Source organism: Ptychodera flava, chromosome 5 (genome assembly GCF_041260155.1).
Source record: "Ptychodera flava strain L36383 chromosome 5, AS_Pfla_20210202, whole genome shotgun sequence".
NCBI classification, from domain to species: domain Eukaryota; kingdom Metazoa; phylum Hemichordata; class Enteropneusta; family Ptychoderidae; genus Ptychodera; species Ptychodera flava.
The window spans coordinates 2,324,368-2,340,755 of record NC_091932.1 but is presented as its reverse complement, the minus strand read 5'-3'; the positions used below and the strand labels follow the sequence as shown (position 1 = coordinate 2,340,755).

At 36.0% G+C, this 16,388-nt stretch overlaps 1 protein-coding gene across 5 annotated transcripts in view; it reads right to left on the bottom strand.

The window, feature by feature from the left end:
- The window catches only part of LOC139132763 (uncharacterized), a 50,680-nt gene that overhangs the window by 8,600 nt on the left and 25,692 nt on the right, over window positions 1-16,388 (bottom strand). For 2 of the 5 annotated variants that reach the window (XR_011552411.1, XM_070699028.1), the window contains exon 4: window positions 1,777-1,820. Coding sequence is in view for 2 of the 5 variants with exons in the window: in XM_070699028.1 (XP_070555129.1) it covers window positions 1,777-1,820 (44 nt within the window). In the remaining 3 variants the exon portion in view is untranslated. Of the gene's footprint in view, window positions 1-1,607; window positions 1,821-8,476; window positions 8,658-16,388 lie in introns of all 5 variants that reach the window. The other 3 variants (XR_011552409.1, XR_011552410.1, XM_070699027.1) reach the window with 3 other exon arrangements.

Genomic DNA, 16,388 nt, shown 5'->3' with positions numbered 1-16,388 from the left:
TTTCCGACATTTTTCTCCGACACCAGCCGCGAGGTTGTGGCTTTCAGGTTTATTTTGTCGGTCGTTTCTCTCCACGACCTGTCGCCCGGACGTTGCTGGAAAGTATTGAATTTTTCCCAAAGTTTTCCCAATGACTGGTCGTGAAGTCGTAGCTTTCAGATTTTGACCATCCTCAATTATTTTTTTCCAAGACTGCACCAAGTTGACAGCAGCAACGGCTACTCGGATTCGCGATCTCTTTCCATGGCGGTTTCTAATTACCGGTAACTTACGTTTTAAGTTCAATGTGAGTTGTGAGAACAGGAAAATTTTAGTGTGTTTTATGACTGTACGTTGAAAGGATAAATTGAAATTTCATTTAGTACTCCTAGAACATGAAAGTGTGTTTGAAGTTTAATTTAGTGCCCCGGAGAATATGAAAGTGTGTATGTATAAATGTTGCTTGTCAGATGAGTGACGCACCATTTAGAGTCAGACGGCTGAGCCGTTTCTGGTCGTCCGCTTTGTCTCTCCTCCCTCCCCCATGGGGAACGGTGCTTGGAATTTTTTCCTCATTCGTTCATTCTTTTTCTATATGTAACTGAAAAACTAGCACTTTGAATTGGCAATTTTCGCTAATCATTCTTTTGTTATAAAAAGAATCGTATTTTAAAACCAGCGTTGCAATGGCTAAACATGCGGAGCAATGTCGTCATACAGTTCTCTTTGGGAGTTTGAAATCCAACATCGTATTTTTCAAGTGATAACAGCTAGCTTGCAATGCTGATCAAAATGTTCTACCCAAAAGTACAACCATTGTGGGTAAGTTAGAGTTCGTTTCGTCACCAGGCGATATCGAAGATGTGTTCAGCCACGGTGGAGGGACCGTGGTTCAGCTCCAAACATGGCCACGTAACGGTGAGCTACCAAAAGAGCCATGCTTGTACAGCTTCCTTCGGTAACTGGTGGAGCCACTGCCCTTCTTTTACTTCTGAATTTATCGAATGTGTCCGTCTTTTCGTCGGAAACACCAAGTTCGAAATCCTGGAGTTCGGAGTCGCTGAATTCCGGTTCAAAGTTATAGGTTGAAGGCAAAGTGTATCTATGGGGCAGTAGCTCAATAGAAACGTACGGTAGACCAGACCCCCTAGCGATACCCCCTAACTTCCTCAACCAAACACGAAAACTTTACGTCATCAAAAGTTAAGCCTCTCTGAGGAATTCCGATAGGTGGCGCTTCCATATCGCGAAAATGGCGTCATACACATCAGCAGTGTGCCCTCTAACTAACAGGATTACAGAAAACTTTTGAGTCAATTTGAAAATTTGCTAATTTTTCGTGTTAATAAAACATTAATTTCTAGGATAAGGCCAAAGTAATTAAATTCTTTGTTTTGCGTCCCTATCCGCTTAGGTTTTTAAGGTTTTCATGAAAAACACACACAGTGTATTAGAATAGGACATTTTAGGACATGACTGCTTAGCTTTTCTGTACTAAAATTTTGTTACAATTTTTTATTTGCTGCAATAAAATTAAATTGTGCTAATTTTCTTGTGTGTGTTTTTCAGCTGCTTAGCCGCGTACCTTTTCCCATTTAGAGTGGACGCAAAACAAAGAATTTAATTACTTTGGCCTAATAAACAGCACATTTTTCATCTTTTCATCATAAATGTTACAATAATAATCTTCTTCAACTTTTAAAGGCAGGTTGTTATTTGGGTGGACTATTCCTTTAACTGCTTTGAGACAAAATCTATGGAAAGTTTCTGCCAGCTTCCTGTCTAAATCTTCCACACCTTTCAACTGGTAAAACTCATCATAGCTTGTGTGATGTGGAAATCTGAAATAAAAAGACAAAAAAGTTTAAGAAAAATCTGAAACTTTTAATTAAACCCTAGAAAAGTATGCTTCTGATCTTAATAGCACTGAAACAGATTTTGCAGGCCAATGTTGTGGTGTAGGCGCTTGACCTTGGGAGAGTGCATAGGTTATAAGGCCATACTATGGAGGGCTGCGTATATCACCAGTACCAGTACCAGTACTTGGTAGTCTCCATTGGTTGCCAGTTCAGTATCGACTTGACTACAAAATTCTCCTGCTAACTTACAAAGCTCTCAACGGTCTGACCTCAGTCTACATTCAGGATCTAATCAAGCCATACAAGCCCAGTCGTCACTACGCACTAACTCCAAGAACCTCCCGTGTGTACCCAACTACAGATTCTGAATTAAAATGTATGGTGGATGTGACTTCTCCGTCACAGCTCAACTACTCTGGAATGCTCTACCTTCTGATATTAGACAGGCCCAAAGTGTTAACATTTTTAAACAAAAACTCAAGACATATTTATTGATTGATTGAAATGTCAGAGCTTGTCTACCGTACATAATAATTTTAATAAACAATTCAACTTGACTTATCAAACGCCCATCATAAACACCATGTCCTTTAATTGCCTCATATCAAAATACAGTTCACTGTATTGAGAAGGAAGTTGAATGGTCCCTGGTAGTTCAAAAAAGACAAAAGAAACCCACAGTCAAAATCATAAAACCAGAAGTGTCTGAAAAAATGATTGCATCAGAGTAGGAAAAGTATTACAGAACAGCATCTTTAAAAGCTGATCCTTTGTAGTTGTGAGAAAAATGTCATTTAGAGTCTCTTCACCTTTCAGTAACAGAGTTCACACCAACTGAATTCAGAACAATATGGTGGCTGAAACAGCAAAAACATTTAGAATGCACTGGCATCCCTTTTAAATCTGGCTCAGCTTTGCTGCTAAGTCTGGTCATGGAGGTAAAAAAAAATCTGCTCGAACAAGTTCAAGGACTTCATTAATTCAAAATGTGATATATCGGTATATATTAGGGAGAGCAAGCAGTGGCAAAGAAAATGAAATCCAACCAAACACCCAGCAGTCACTATTATAGAATGATCAAAGTATGTGCATAGAATCATGTTGGCTTGAGTAAATTTGAGAAATGGCCTCATTATGAAAAAAACAGATTAGTGATTAATGTGCAGGTGCAACCAAACCGAATAATGGGTTACACTGTCATAGCATCTATGTACGTTGACAGTTACCATATCTCAAAGCAATCAGACAGGCCATTTCAGAGGACACTTTTGACTTTGAACTCAGAAGGCTTGTGTCATTGTACATGAAACTGCCAGCGACTCTGGTTTGAGACATGTAAATCAGGTCTAGTGTGGAAACCTCTTGTCTCCAATAATTCAATGCTGTGATTACATATTGTGTAGCTACAATGCGCACAAGAAATATAGCTGTTCAATGTGCACAAGAAATATAGCTGTTGAGAAGCCTTACTGGTTCTCACTGCTAGATGGTGCCACAAAACACAGCTCATCAAACCCTTCACTGCCGTGTACACTCATATGAACAAAACCACTGGGCACACTTGTCATTTTATTATGAAAAAACCAATCATATTTATAAAAGTATTCAAGATGTAGTATTATTAACAAAGTGATTGTCATTTTTTTATTATGATGTAAACAGTAAAGTTAAATAAATTGCAGGTAGTTTTTTATTACAATGTACATCACAATCCCCCTATTACTGTACCAGTATATCCAAATTTGAGCCATAGTTGAAATAATTTAAAAAGTAAAAACATAGGGCCAAAGTCCCTGAAGCTACTATAGACATGGATACAAAATTAAGTATTTCCTGACTGTATGAAATTATCTCACTAAGGTCATCCTAGGGACATGTAAACCAAATATTGAAGCTGTCTGACCAGCGGTTTTGAAAAAACAAGCGACTCAACAGTTGACAGAGCTCTACTGTGTTATGTAGAGAATAACCTTTTGTGACACATGTATTGATGAAGAAGGTGGATATCTTTGATAACTCCTTTCAGGATTGCCTGACCAAAAATGGAAAAAAATTCCGTAAAAATACAGATTTGCATATTTCATCAGACTATATTAGTGTATAATAGCAAATAAACGAGAGTTCATTACATTCTAATCAAAGTAAACAAGACTTGCTTAAATCAAGATTTACGTCATAAAAAAACAGCATATCTGTCAGGTTATAAAGAATCTTGAGCTGGTTATCATTTGGTAATATCAGTATTTCATCTTATTAACCAAGCACATTTTAACTTTCAAATTAACATTGTAAGTAAGTCTGTTGAATAAGTTGAGACTGTACGTACTCAGAGAAAGCACACTGAAGAGACAAATGTTTGAAACTTAAGAAGTTCAAGGTCATCAAAAGCATTATAAGGAATCATGTTACACTTTCATTGCACTGTTTACACAGATTGCATAATTGCTATAAATAGCACATGAGGAATCTTACAGCCCAGCTTTACCATAAAAACCATATCACTTTGACTACTCTTTTAATTGACCACTCTATTTTTTTCCTCAAAAAGTAATCTTATTTTATCCTTACCAAGTCAACCATAAATGGAAATTAGAACTTTGTCTATCTCTATTTATTTGACCACCCTATCATGACAAACTATTATGAACAATTTCTTTTAGATAACATAAATGGTGGTTCAGAATATATAAAAAGTTGGGATTCAGGAAAGTTGCCTTTACATGTTTTAATCCTCAATTCACTATGAACTGTCAAAAAAAGTTGAACTTTCTGATAATTTCACACTAAAATTATTTTGGCTTTGATGATTTCCTAATTAATTCAATTATTTAAAATCATATTAATTATTTTTTTTTGGTGAATTGATAGGGTTTATACAGTACAAGAATTACATACAATGTAAGTCAAACTTTGACCAAAAATGACAAAAAAATTCCTTAAAAATACACATTTGCATATTTCATCACAATTTGAACAAATCTAATTTGGGTTATCCCTAGGGACCTGTATACCAAATAACAAAGCTGTCTGACCAGCGGTTATGAAGAAGAAGATTTTTTACCAAAAATGCCTTTTTTGGCATTAATTTGCCTATTTTCAACAATATCAAAAAATTAAAAAAAGTAGTTTCTCAAAATCATATTTTTCATCTACACAACAAATATCAAATCAGTAAGTACTGCGGTTCTCAAGATATTTGAGTGGACGGACGCTTCACAAACGGACATACATACATACATACATACATACATACATACATACATACATACATACATACATACAGACTGACAATGGACGCCGGACGGATACCCATCCCAATAGCTTCTATAGACTATAGTCTATAGTAGCTAAAAAAATCATCAAATTTACAAATGAGCGATTAATTTATGTGCAATAATGCTCACCAAACTTTTTGCATAGTAATTCTACAAGATGATAAAAGTATGTGCAAAGTCATATCACATCCGCTTGAGAAATTCTTTAATAGAGCCTACAAAGTCATTAAATATGCAACTGAGAATTAATCAAACCAAACCCACTAAACTTTCAGCATAGTAATGCTATAGGTAAATCAAAGTATGTGTAAAGTCACATTGACTTTGGTGGAGCACTTCTTGAGATATAGCATAATTACAAAATTCATTAAAATATGCCAATAAGCAATTAATTTGAAAGCCTCATCAACCAAAATCTGATGAGATCTAGATCTTATCATGACTGCAAAATATCAAATTATGTGACATAAGACGCAACAAGTAATGATTTCCACTAAATCTGTCTACAGACAGACAGACAGCAGATACACATACGGTAGACATTAGGTTGACGACATAGGTCACTTTTGGTGCTTTGCGCCATAGTATCCAAAAGTACCAGTGAAAGAGCAGCATTTATTTCCATCTTTAGGCCGTCTAAAATGTATTCAACATTCCCAAAGGACTGCAAAAATTTGAGAGTCAAACTGACATGATGCAATTGGCACTTTGAAAGCTGCCTCGTCCACTTTGCTGTGTTCAAAGGTCCGATAGCCATTTGTAGCCATGTCAACATGCAAAAATGCACTCATATAGAGGATCAAGCATTGACACGACAGTGATATATCGAGACCTAACAAATACGAACTGCTTTATCTGATAATGTTGAAATCAGATAGCTTCAAAAGTTAAAAATGTCTTCTCAGGATGTTTTTGTCACACACTAGTACCAAAGAAGTGATATACACAGACCCGGCTCACATTTTATACACATACCAAACAGAAGAGGTCCAGAAAGCTCCTGGGAAGATCAGTTTTTCACTCTCGGCATGACAAAAATATTCCAAAAGTTAGAAGTTACATATTTCATAACAATTTAAGAGCATCATTTGCATGATTCTGGCAGTGAAAAAACATCATTTGACCCTTGAGAAATCAGAGCATAATCTGACACTTCTTGTAATTAAATTGATCAAAGATAACAAAGTAATTATATCGGGTTCATGTTACAAGTTCCACTTTTCCAGAGCAGAAGTAAAGAACTGCATCATTATTTCAAATAATACATCAGTCTGACATAGTGTAATCAAACTCTTCCTACAACAAGTCATCGTTGATGACACAGTCCCCACTTGTTAATGGGTACTTTGATTACAAGTCCTCAAAGAGGATAGAGTCTTCTTCATTAATTAGGTCTGTGATAAAAATACTTTGATACAGATGGCGCTCAATGGCCAAGAATGAGTTCCATGGTGATGAAAACATAAAACCAACGTAGTCCACCATCCTCAAGGTCATTAAATGAGTCAACAAGGAATTAATCGACAGGATGTTGCAAAACATTTTTGCATACTATCCTAACACTAACAGATTATCACCGGTACCATATTTCATTAAGTTTGATGGAGTATTTACAACACTATGAGATCAATATCTGTATCAAGTTTCATTAAATTTGACTCTCTATTTGTGGATATATCACTCTAATTAAGAAAGTTCATTACATATGGAATTACAAATTAATTAAAATGACAATGATAAATGTCTTTTTCACTGTTAAAGCAATGTGAGCTTACATCTGTACAAAGTTTCATGAAATTTGATACAGTATTTCTTGACATATCAGCCTAATTATGAAACTTCAATAATTGACATGATACTGCTACATGACGTGAAACAAATTGACGAGCATATGTATGAAATAGGTCAATGTCCTTGTACCAACTTTGAATGATACTGGTGGAAATATGTCTGAGTTATGGCTTTGTACATGAGAAAATCGTAACAAAATCGCCGCCACGCAGCGATATTTTTACTGTTTAAAAAATCAACACTTATATGTACCATGTACCAACTTTGAATAAAATCAGTTGAGACTTGCCAGATTTATGGCTCTCGATATGAAAAAAACATAACAAAATTGCCACCATGTGGCCATATTGTACCATATCGTGAAACAAATCGACGTACATATGTATAACATAAGTCATGTCCTTGTACCAACTTTGAATAAATTCGCTTGATACATGTCTGAGTTATGGTTCCGGACATGAAAAAATCATTAAAAAATGGCCACACGGCGGCCATATTGGATTGTATCACAAAACAAATCAATGTGCACATATATGATAAAGGTCAATGTCCTTGTACTAAGTTTGAATAAAATCGGTGAATAAAATCGGTCGAGATGTGCCCGAGTTTTGGCTAAGGACATGAAAAAATTGTAACAAAATGGCTGCCATGCAGCCATATTGGATCACATCACAAAACAAATTGACGTGCATGTGTATGTCAAAGGTTAATGTCCTTGTACCAACTTTGAATAAAATCGGTTGAGATATGCCTGAGTTATGGCTCTGTAGATGAAAAAATCGTAACAAAATGGCCGCACAGCAGACATATCGTATCCCAAAAGAAATTGACATGCATATCTATGACATTAGTCTATGTCCTTGTACCAACTTTGAATAAAATCAGTTGAAACATGTCTGAGTTATGGCTCTGTACATGAAAAAATCGTAAAAAAATGGCCACCTGGCAGCCATATTGGATCATATCACAAAACAAATCAATGTGCATATATATGATATAGGTCAATGTCCTTGTACTAAGTTTGAATAAAATCGGTGAATAAAATCGGTCGAGATGTGTCCGAGTTTTGGCTAAGGAAATGAAAAAATTGTAACAAAATGACTGCCATGCAGCCATATTGGATCATATAATGAAACAAATTGACGTGCATGTGTATGTCAAAGGTTAATGTCCTTGTACCCACTTTGAATAAAATCGGTTGAGATATGCCTGAGTTATGGCTCTGTACATGAAAAAATCGTAACAAAATGGCCGCACAGTAGCCATATTGGATTGTATCACAAAACAAATTGACGTGCATATCTATGACATTAGTCAATGTCCTTGTACCAACTTTGAATGAAATCGGTTGAAACATGTCTGAGTTATGGCTCTGTACATGAAAAAATCGTAATAAAATGGCCGCCTGGCGGCCATATTGGATCATATCACAAAACGAATCAATGTGCATATGTATGACATATGAAGTAATCCTTGTACCAAGTTTGAATGAAATCGCTCCATGCATCTCTGAGATATCTGCGTTAAAAAATGTGATAGCAACCAATTACACACAGGAGTGGCTTAACTTACTCAAGGTTTCTGTCTCAGTGTCTGTTAATTTCCTTGCAACACTGAAGATGTTGTGACATCTGGCCAAACAAGTCAGTGGGAGATGTTTTTGTGCCACCAATGCAGCTTCAACAATCAGCTCTGGACAGACTCTAGCAACGACTCCAACTGGAGAACATTATAGTTTCTGTAGGTTTTCAGCCTGTTAATTAAAACAATTATATGTATCAGTGTTACTAGTTCAGCTCAAAATATGACTTTTAGGACAAATTTGAACTTAAATAACAGAAACTATTACACAAAGTACATGTAAGTTAAATTTGTATAAGAGAGAAAATGAAACTTTGCAAAGACTGTGTCTTCCTGAAAATTTTAAAAATAAAAATTCTGAATGAAAATTTGATCCATAAGTTGTTTTGATCAATTTTTAATGAGAAAAATATTTTGAGAAATGTATTAATTTTTTTTAAATCCATTTTTTAGAGATTATTATTATCAATAAAAATACAGATTCACTTTCAAAACAATATGTGTGCATATATTTTAATTGATACTATAAGCATGTGTGATTCACATGTCATATTCATGTGCATTTGCTATGGCTGTGTGACATGGTCATGTTACAACCATCACACATCATGATCAATATCAGATTAGTGCTATAATATGATAAATATTTTATCAAACAAATTGTTTCTCATAAAAAGTGTAAACACATTTGGACTTAGAGCTCCATTATCTGAAGCTTTTGGCTATTCTTCAGTATTCTTGTTCTGTGTATATACTGCGCTTCCTTGTTCAACTCACCAAAACATGTGATATAATGCTCAGTATTGAACATCTTAACACAACCCATGGGTAAACATCTAGATTTGTTATTGTCTAAAATTGAATTCAAGTCTGGATTTGAATTCAATTATTTTGAACAATAACAATGGCCATTATACATGTGCAGGATGTGTACACATCATAATACCAGGATTAAGGACACCACATGGAGTAGAACAAGAATCTGTAGTTGATTAAATGCCAATCCAAAAATACATTGAAAATATAGCAAAATGTTACTGACTGTGGCCCTTGTACATATCTTGACTGAAAGATATTCCCAAGTGTTATTTTGTTACTGAATGCCAGACAGTTAGATAAAGATATGCTTTGAATTATGAAATGTGCACAAAATTCAAAGTAATCAGTCTTAGGGGGTTATGCAGACAAATATCTAAATGGTTACCGACCAATAAACATCCATGATATGCCTGTTTATGAATCCTAATGCTTGCCAAAGTTCTGTCTAACTATCTAAAGCAATATCCTGCTTCACACAGAAGACTGATTTCAAGATCGGAAGCTTCTGTTTCCTACAAGCATTAATCAAATTTAATTGAAAAAGCATTGCTTAATTTTCAGTAAAGGTACAAAACAGACAGCAAAGTACCAGTACAAACAAAAAAGTCAAATCCGTAAAAGAAAGCTATATAGACCTCTGGCAAAAAGACCAAGAAGTGATATCAGGATTTCTATCTGTTCAGTACATACTAAACAACAGTAGTGTACATTGATGTTGTGACAATGATTTCAACACAGTACAATTACACCCAATGAAACTAGTATATAATCAAGTTCCATTACTTCAAAACTGCTTTCCAGATAGCTTTGATATTTGGTGTATAGGTCCCTGTGGATGATCTCATTCAAATGTATTCAAATTATCCTGACTTTCCGTGAACATATGAACCCTGATAACCATTCTTAATAAAACCATAGACAGTACTATTGTCTATAATAATACAAAGGTGCACATTTCAAGGTTGATAAGGTGCCCACATTTTCGAGGTGAAAGTGACATATACTCCTACTGCTATCATCATTCTTGTCACAAACATGTTTGTCGGTAACTATGGATGTGGTCATGGTTGCTAGGGAAGCTACACAAATTTTTGAAAGTTTATTGATTTGAGTACAGCTTTCCCAAACACATGCTTTTGATATGGGTGTGGTCATGGTTGCTAAGGAGGTAAATTGAAAAGATCATTTACTGGAGGACTGATCACAATCATCACTTTAAATTTTAGCCAAAAGTCGTTTGTTTATTTGTTGATAAGGGTGTCATCATGGTTGTTCAGGAAAGTTATACAAGTTTTTGAAGTGTAATGGCTTTGGGCAACGTCAAAAGTTCAATGAAGGATAAAAAACTTAATCCTTTCAGTTTGGGGATTGGGATTTTGACCCAAAAAAGTTGCTATCTGAAAAATCAATATAAGGTAAAAATTGAATGGGTAATGAATGTTTAAAAAGATACAGCAGAAATACGCACTTTCCTGTTGAAGCCTGAGTTGACAGATTTTTTAAACACCTGCCAGACCACTCCTGCCACAGTTAGTGTGAACAATGCAGATTGCCTGTTGCACTAGGAATTTATAATGATATTTTGCTACATTTCTGGTATACTTATAGTCTTCCTGGCTAGAGCAGAGGGCAGTTGTTAAAACCACCAGGACAGATGAGACAGTTTGTGTGTTTAATACCTCTGAAAGGAGAAACCTGAACTTTACAGTTGTTGTTGTTCATTAATTGATTAAGTCAGTGATTGTTGTATTTACATCAGATGAAACACAAAATTAAAATATGTTCCTGATGCAATACTTTTATTATTATTATTATCATTTATTTCACCCCTAAATTGACTTATCCTTTGCTATGCTTTACACATATAGAAAGAGCCTGGCAATGGGCTCGATATAAGTCAATTAGGTTTCAGGGGGGGGATTGGGATTTCAGTTTTTTATCATACATTGAACTTTTGACGTTGCCCTTTAGGTTCCTTTAGGTGCCCTTTAGGTGCCATCATCATTCCTGTCAGAAATATATTAGTTACATGTTGCTATGGGTGTGTACACTAAGTTGCCAGGGCTGTTACCTTAGTTTTGCAAAAGTTTATCAATTTTATACCCAGTCAAAACCAATTCAGCTAAGCTTTTGTTAAGGGAGTGGTCATGATTGTCATGGTAACTGGCCTCAATCACTTGACTTTATACATGATACTAAATTATGTGCTAGCTTCATTGCCATTTATGAAAATGAAACATACAACTTAAGTAGTTATGATAGACATTTTGCCCTTACATCAGATACAGGCAGAGATTTCATTCTACAAGTATTCAGTCAGAAACTCTCTATAGGGAAAAGTTAACTTGTTTTGTTCTGTCTTTCAGTACACTGGTGCATCCACTGTTGGAACATCTTGCAAAAGCAATTGCACAAGGTTGATGACATTGAGATCAACTTAAGCATAAAAGTTTCACTGTGGTGAGATTCTGTGGTGACATTCCTATCGATTCTGAACTAACTTGGCACCTTCTACTGAGATGCATTGTTAATTGTGTGCGCAAAGACATTGGTATTGACAGTGTTTATATTAAGAGATACAAAGGTCAGATGATAGGAAATGTAAAATATTTAACTAATTACAATCTTAATACTCTTTTAACATTACAATATTTCTCGAATATATTTGATTGGAGACCAAACCTGCTAAAAATCACCTTCAGCTTTGCTTTCTATTAAAGATTTTTTTACTGCATTTTGACATCAAATATAGTTTACCGTATACGATGCTTCTTAAAACACCGCATTATGTAGACAAAATTCAGACAGGTATCAAATCCCCCAACTGTGTCTCACTCATGAAAGTCCATAACCCAAGAACAAAACCCTTGTTCATAGAGTTGTGTTCAGCTATTATTGCAAATGGAAATGATTGACAGATGAATGTACCAAAATTTATGATTTCAATCATTAAATGTCACTTACATTAAACTTACAAGCTGTACAACTAGCACACAGTTTACTGATGCTGAGAAGATGCCTGTACATCAAAGTGACTCATAATTATATCGCCTGTCAGACACAATCATAATAGCTTTCTCCGGGTCATGACATTTCATCAGATGCCACTTAAAGGGCCATTATTTGTAACTTTTGACCATTTTTTACCTCGGAAAGTTCCATGTTGGAGGCTCATATTTGTTGCAAAATGTTGTTTTACGAAGAAACAAACATGATTAGTGATGTTATAGCCACATAAAACTGCTATTTTTGTTCAAACGTGTTGCCCTTTTGAGCTCATTTGTTGACGTCTGGCATGCTCAGCGTGCTGGGATCAAAACAACATTGCGTTGAGGATTGCCAGACATCTGGCTACGCAACGTGCTCGGACAATGGACTACGACGTAAGTGCCGGGCATAAGTAATGAATATTTATTTTGAAATTGCTGTAAATGGCTCGCGCAGGTGCAGAAAAATGCCTACGTTGCAATCCGCGTGTCAACAGAGTTTGTATTTCTGTCCGGACAAAAATTGAAATTTTCGTTGTAAAATCACATGTTATTTAGTTGTAGGGCACATAATGTTTCCGAATAATATGCGATTCTCTGTTATTTGACAGGCTATTCAACATGAGCCCGTGATCATTTGAATCAAAACTAACGGAAAAATCGCAAGAAGATACAGCTAATGGAACTTTAAAGATTGCACTGGTACTACACTTTTCTTGCTTTTGACACTCGATCCAATTGAAATTTTTTCTCTTGTATTGATTTTCTGATACCAAATCTGATATGAACGTTTCTGAGAATGACAGTACACAATGGTGCCATACGTGGTATTGAAAAATACCATGAGAGATACTATTGTTGTGACAACTGGCAAATCAATTATCCAAAATAAAAAGATCGACAGCGCTAGGATGAGAGAGAGAGAGAGAGAGAGAGAGAGAGAGAGAGATCTGGGCATGAACTGCAATCACTGCTTGACTCCAAAATTTTATGGTTTTAATTTTTTGTTGTCAATGTACAGACAAATAATCAGGACCATGTCATATATGGTTCATTTAATGATGAGGTCCCAAAAATATCAATGCTTGACTTGGCATTTTGAACTGAATTTCTTTCAAAGCTGTGAATTGAATTTATTACAATTAGACATACTTGACAAGTAATCAGTAAAACCAATAAGGGGGAAGCTAAACAATTCATCACAATGCAGAACAGTGTTTCCTAAATATTCACTGCCAGATAACATCTGTGGCAGTGTTGAAAAGTCACAGTCTAAACAATTCAACCACATGATTAACACACCAAGAAGTTGTTGCTTTGACCTTTTACTCTTGTTTGGTTAAATGCAATTATACTCAAATCAGTTGAGTATGAGGGGCAGTAAAACTAGTACCTGGTCCAGAAAAATGATAAACATTGTTTCCGGATTGCAGGTTTTCGAGAACTCTGTTTCATTTCTCATGAAAATTCTATGCAAATCACCACAACAATAACCTATTAAATAATCTCATATTAATTCATATAATCTGATAATAACTTTTAATTAACAAGTCATTGACAATGACATAGTCTCCACTTGTAATAGGAGTATTAGTCTTGATGGGGCAGGGAAATGTGGTCATTAAGAAGTATCACTGGAGTGTATATGTTGAGATCTATGGGCACATAGGTCTATGTCGTTGTTCCCAATTTGAAACACATGAGGCATGTCCAAGTTATGGTTCTAAGTCAGGAAAAAAGATAAGACCTCTAGCTGTATTGGCCAGCCAACAAATACATATGCGCATAATAATGAGGTACAAGATGTGACATTTTAAGGTCTAATGTCCAAAGGTCATAAGGTAACGTGACATTTTGAAAAAAATTGTATTGCTAATTAATCCCTATATGCCAAAAATCAGACCTCTAGATCTATTCGCTTGCCAAGAATTAGATGTGCGCATAATTAATGAGGTAAAGCGTGTGTTGTCATAAGGTCTCCCACCCTACTAAATATAAAGGACATAGCACTTGTGGTTACGTATTTATCGACATTAACGTATATTTCAGGTCAAAGGTCATTGAGGTCACATGACATTTGGTCAAAAAATTTCTATCCTATAGTTATCCCTATATACCAAAATCAGACATCCAGCTCTATGGGCTTGCTCAGAATTAGATATACGCATAATTAATGAGGTACAGTATGAAGCATAATAATCGCTATCATACAAATCCATAATCCAATAACACTAGGTCAAAATTTGTTAGACAATAGTTGTAAACATAGACACATCATAAGGTCTCCGATCATACCATATATGAAGGGCGTACCACTTGTGGTTACTGAGTTATGGACAAATATGTATATTTGTGGTCAAAGGTCACCGATGTCACGTGACATTTTGTCAAAAAAATTGTATTGCTAAGTTATCCCAATATACCAAAAATCAGACCTCTAGCTCTATTGACTCGCTCAAAATTAGATATGCGCATAATTAATGAGGTACAATATGTGGCGTCATAAGCTGTCCCATCATACCATACATGAAGGGTGTAGCACTTGTGGTTACTGAGTTATGGACAAATATATATATTTGAGGTCAAAGGTCACCAAGGTCACGTGACATTTTGTCAAAATATCTGAGATATCTGCGTGAACGGATGGACTTACGGATGGACTCACGGACGGACATGACCCAATCTATAAGCCCCCTGGACTTCATCCATGGGGACTAAAAACTGTGTCACTGCATCCTTTTTGCAATATGAATACGATGAGAAACACAATTTTTATTTTTCTTGGCCTTATACATGGGAGTCTATGGACTGCCTCATACATGGGAGTCTATGGACTGCCGTATACATGGGAGTCTATGGAGACTGCCTTATACATGGGAGTCTATGGACAGTCTGCCACAGAACCCCTCATTTCCGGTACCATTGTATCATGGGTAATTTGGGCCAAAATGGCGATCTCTGCGAGACTCGCTGATCAGTGGAAAACAACAACTCACTCAACTTGGCTTTTCAACACAAATTCGCGATGCTTCGTGTTTATTTTTATTCCGACGTCGTGGCCCAAGTTCGAAAGAATACCATCAAAGCCATATGCCACAAAATTACCCAGTTTTATTGCCATGATCATTTTTTGAAAATCCGGTAGCTAAAAATAGCTTATTTTGCAATAAACAACTTCAAAAACGTGTACTTTTGTGTCCAAAGAACGATATGCGAAGACACGTGTAGGATTACGATCAATACCTTTCTGACTAATGGTGAATGGGTCAGCTCGATGATCGAATGCGTCATTGTCTCGTAAAACCGCCAGAAACCACAGTTGGTAAATTGGTCAAAATCGTTGATTTTACGGATTTTTAAGAGGTCGTACAGATCACAGCGTTTATTTAGTTTTGAATCAGAAAGTAGAATCATGTACAGTAACATGCCGCCATCGGAAGGAACCTGTTGGTGGTCATGCTTGCATAGTTTTACTGGCCTGTCAATAGTAGAATCCAACATGCACTATTTCCGGGGGTTGGAGCAGTACATTTTCGCGAGCGTGTACTTTTGTGTCCAAAAATGAAATACGCACAATATTGTCATCAGCGTGTAATACCGTTGACATTAAAAACCTACGTTGTAAAATTGGGTGGAATTCTGACGCGACGACTGGTTTGAAGACACTCGAATTTCGAGTAAAAACGTAAAATTCTGTACAATTTCAATCACTTCAACACACCACTGAAATACGAAAACACACACCGCAATGCCTTTGAATTTCCAGTGGGTTAGTCCGGACAACATGCTCTTTCAAGCTGCCCATCAATATCTAGGCTGTACCCTTGTCAAACTTTAGAACGTCATCGGATCGTGATGACAGGCATAAAATTGTAAAATGACACGTGTCAAATTCCTCACATTGAGGGCAGTAAACACCGTTCTATCCAATCATAGCATATGCAATACAGTCCGGTCTCCTCCTACTGAACTCTGACACTCAAATTTTGCATGATCACCCTCTATATAAGGTAAAATGGGCAGGAACATGCTTCTTTTTTTGGCATATTGCATTTGGCGGGAAATTCTGGCATGTCCTAAGGACACGCCCAACAATA